The 3,881-nt window shown below is 47.5% G+C and overlaps 1 protein-coding gene across 2 annotated transcripts in view; it reads right to left on the bottom strand.

Moving 5' to 3' along the window:
* Scly (selenocysteine lyase) overlaps positions 1–3,881 on the bottom strand; it is a 25,325-nt gene that overhangs the window by 20,425 nt on the left and 1,019 nt on the right. Inside the window, exon 2 of one of the 2 annotated variants that reach the window (XM_031368421.1) lies at positions 2,002–2,114. In XM_031368421.1, the coding sequence (XP_031224281.1) occupies positions 2,002–2,114 (113 nt within the window). The remainder of the gene's footprint in view (positions 1–2,001; positions 2,115–3,881) is intronic. The other variant, XM_031368422.1, reaches the window with a different exon arrangement.

Below are 3,881 nucleotides of genomic sequence, written 5' to 3'. Positions count from 1 at the left end.
AGAGCACTGACTGCTCTTCCGAAGGTCTTGAGTTCAAATCCCAGCAACCACGTGGTGGCTCACAACCACCTGTAATGAGATCTGACCCCTTCTTCTGGTGTATCTGAAGACAGCTACAGTGCACCTATTTTGGGGAGCGAACAGGGACTGAGGGAGAGAGGTAGACCAGGAGCCACTGGAAGCTCAGATTTCCTCTTGGTCATTTTGGGCTCCTAATGCCCTTAAACCAATAGGCTAAGAAAAGAATGATGGTGTTAGATTACCATGGGGAAATTGGATTGCCTCTCCACAATGGAGGGAAGCAGGATTATGTCTGGAGTGCAGGAGATCCCTTAGGGTGTCTCTTAGTACTACCATGTCCTGTGATTAAAGTCAATGGGAAATTACAACAGCCTAATCCAGGCAGGATGACAAAGGATGAAGAGCCATCAGGAATGAAGGTATGCATCACTCCTCTAGGAAAAGAGCCAAGACCTGCTGAGGTGCTTGCTGAGGGGGAAGGAAGTACAGAATGGGTAGTAGAGGAAGGTAGTTATAAATACCAGCTAACGCCACGTAATCAGTTGCAGAAACGAGGATTATAAACTAATATGGATGCTTCTGTCTTATTTTGTTAAGAATACATACGTCTTTCTTCCAATTTCTTTAACATCAATTGGTATTTAAGTTGAGACACTAGGAGAATGTTCCCAAGGGACATTGCCCATTGTAAATTTACAAATGTGTTTGCGATTATACGTGGAATAGTTATATCATGGTAGGCATATTCATGACCTCGTTATTATTTCATGTGGACATGAGATATTATTTGTGTCAAGCTGACAAGGGGTGGATTGTAGTGGCTATTCCTGGTTGTCAACTTGACTATATCTAGAACCCAGAATTGGAAGGCTCAACAATGATCCTCATCAGGAGGCTGGGAGATACAAGTGTCTGACCTGGATCTTGGCATGGAGATCTTGAGGCTATGAATTCCAGAAGACGGGGAGTTCAAGGTCATCTGGGATTAAAGACCTGGTGATGCACACCTTTAAGCTGAGCCACACCTTCTTCTGGAGACCTACTTACATTGGACATTGTAAGAAAGAAGATTCTCTCTTCACCTGCTTGCCTGGTGGGACTGAGCAACTGCTAGGTCCTTGGACTTCCATTCACAGCTGCTGCTGACCATTGTTGGGAGTTGGACTACAGACTGTAAGTCATCAATTCCTTTACTTACTATATAGAGACTACCCATAAGTTTTGTGACTCTAGTGAACCCTGACTAATACAGAAGTTGGTCAATTCAGTTCCTAACAACCACATGAAGGCTCACAACCATCTGTACAGCTACAGTGTACTCATATACATAAAAAAAACAGATAAATCTTTAAAAAAGAATCCAGTCAGGTATTATAATTTATAAATATGGCACCATGTAGATTTTAGTGACCCAAGGCTTAAAGGTTAGAATGTAATTATTTTGTTTCCATTTTTTTTTAAAGTGTGTTTTAAAAAAACTCTTGGGAATTCTGATAAGCAATATAAGCACTACATAACTAGTATGTACTAACTTTAAAGTTGAAAGAAAGAAAAAAGCCCACCCTAATCCCAAACAAAGCCATCTCAGGTGAGCATACACTTTACACACACAGGCACACACACACAGAGGCACACAGAGGCACATACACAGAGGCACACACACACAGAGGCACACAGAGGCACACAGAGGCACACAGAGGCACACACACACAGGCACACACACACACACACATTCTCTCTCTCTCTCTCTCTCTTTCACATCTTTGTTTGTTGGTTTTTGTTTTTAGACAGGGTTTCTCAGTGTAGGTAGCCCTGGCTGCCCCGGAACTCACTTTGTAGACCAGGCTAGCCTTGAACTCACAGAGAGAGGTCTGCCTCTGAGTGCTGGGATTAAAGGCAGGCACCACCAAGCCAGGCTAGTATACACTTTCTCTAAGAGGCCTCTGGATCCCTTTATTGTCATGGATTCTTCTACATTACCTGCCACGTAGGAGCTGCTGGGGTTTCCCCAGGCTTCCTTCATGGCCTCTGTCACAGCCTGGATGACTTCGGGCTCTAGAGGTGTGGTGGCGTTGTAGTCCATGTAGACCTTCCTGGAAGGAAGAGAACAGGTTGTAAAGTTTGAGGAGGCAGGGTAGAGGAAGCAGCACTTTCTTTTCCGGTCCACTGCTAGGATCCTCTGCATCCAGAGTGAAGGCCCAGGTAGGACATCAGGCGTCAGCTCTCCACATTCTCCCTGATGGGAGGCACCATGGCTTCCAGTCACCCAGTAGCTGCGCTATACCAGATGGTCATAATCTCCCCTAGCACAAGGCTGACTGACGGCTGAAGGCCAGATCTGTGGCCCAAACTCCAGGAAGGGAGAGAGGAAGGAACTGCCAGAGGTTGGAGAGCCCCACATTTCGTTGGGGAATTTCCCAATAACTTGGAGCCATCTGCCCCAGCGAGTCTTCCAGGAACCTCCTCTAGGAAGGCGTCTTTGTACTATCTTTGCAGCATCTTTGTACAGTCTTTGCAGTAGGTTTCCTAGGCCTATGGCTGTCCCCTCCTTGGTGTCACCCTCTCCCTGGGGCAATTTGCATGTTCAGTTTTCCTTGCTCCACCCCGCCCCACCCCACGCAAACTTTTTAAAGTCTGTGCTTTAACACATCGGCTTGGGTGAGGCTCTGCCGTTCTGTTTGAAACTGTAGGTCACCGCTTGGCCCTCTTCCTTCCTTCCCTCCCTGTCTTCCCCTGTGGTCCCATTCATCATCTGACCCAAGAGTCATGTGCTTAGCGTCCTCCCTAGGGAGCAAGCGATGAGTAGCTCCAGGAACAAGCAGGCTCTGTTTTCCAGCAGGGGCTTCATCCACAGGACACAGAGCAAAGCCCCAGAGACCTTCACTAAGGAGAGTTAGCTGCTTGCCTTCTCACCGGGGTCCCAGCCCTTCAGAAATCTCTATGGTAGACAATCGGGCCTGAAAACAGTCATTGTTTCACTTAGTTTCAAATCAAACTGGTGTTCAAGCCAATGCACTGGTGAGCCTGAACACAATGCCCAACTATGCCCACAAGAGCACAAACCAACAGGCAGGAAGCTTTGAGCTCCTATCTTCACTTTAAGTACAGTCACCTGACCTTGGAATGCTTGGGTCCTTAGAAGGTGTACCTACCTGACCACCCTGGGGCTGGAATTCCCATTGCTGCAGGCTTTGCCTGTGCCCCAAGTCTGTTCCTTCCCCCAACCCCCCAGACAGAGTTTCTCTGTGTAGCCCTGGCTGTCCTAGAACTCACTCTGTAGACCAGGCTGGCCTCGAACTCAGAAATCCACCTGCCTCTGTCTCCCAAGTGCTGGGATTAAAGGTGCACACCCCTGCCCGGCTTCTATTCCTTCCTAGTAAATAGAGTCCCCAAAGTGCTGCACACCCACAGGTCTGCCGAATGACTGTGGTTTCCCCATCTATAGCTGGCTAAACTGTTTTATGGTTTGCATTTTAGCAGCGATTGACTCTGTTATTAGTGGCTTCCAAAGAGACAGCCTGTTTAATGAATGTCTGGTGCAGGCTCAAGCCACCAGGCTTTGGCCTTGACGAGACAGGTTCTCACTGTGTGATCCAGGCTGGCCTCTTAAGTCATAATGCTCCTGTCTTGGTCCCCAGTGTTGGGATTATAAGCAAGTTCCACTACATCCCGAGAGACTCAAAATTTTAAAGAGAGATATCTCACATCCTAGCCATAGGCACAGACGATGAGAAAAACAAAAAACAAAACAAAAAACCGATGGTCAGGCGGTGGTGGCGCACGCCTTTAATCCCAGCACTTGGGAGGCAGAGGCAGACGGATTTCTGAGGTCGAGGCCAGCCTGGTCTACAGAGTGAGTT

The sequence above is a fragment of the Mastomys coucha genome, unplaced genomic scaffold (genome assembly GCF_008632895.1).
Source record: "Mastomys coucha isolate ucsf_1 unplaced genomic scaffold, UCSF_Mcou_1 pScaffold14, whole genome shotgun sequence".
Taxonomy (NCBI): domain Eukaryota; kingdom Metazoa; phylum Chordata; class Mammalia; order Rodentia; family Muridae; genus Mastomys; species Mastomys coucha.
The sequence above is the reverse complement of the archived record's forward strand: the minus strand, read 5'-3'. Positions and strand labels throughout refer to the sequence as shown.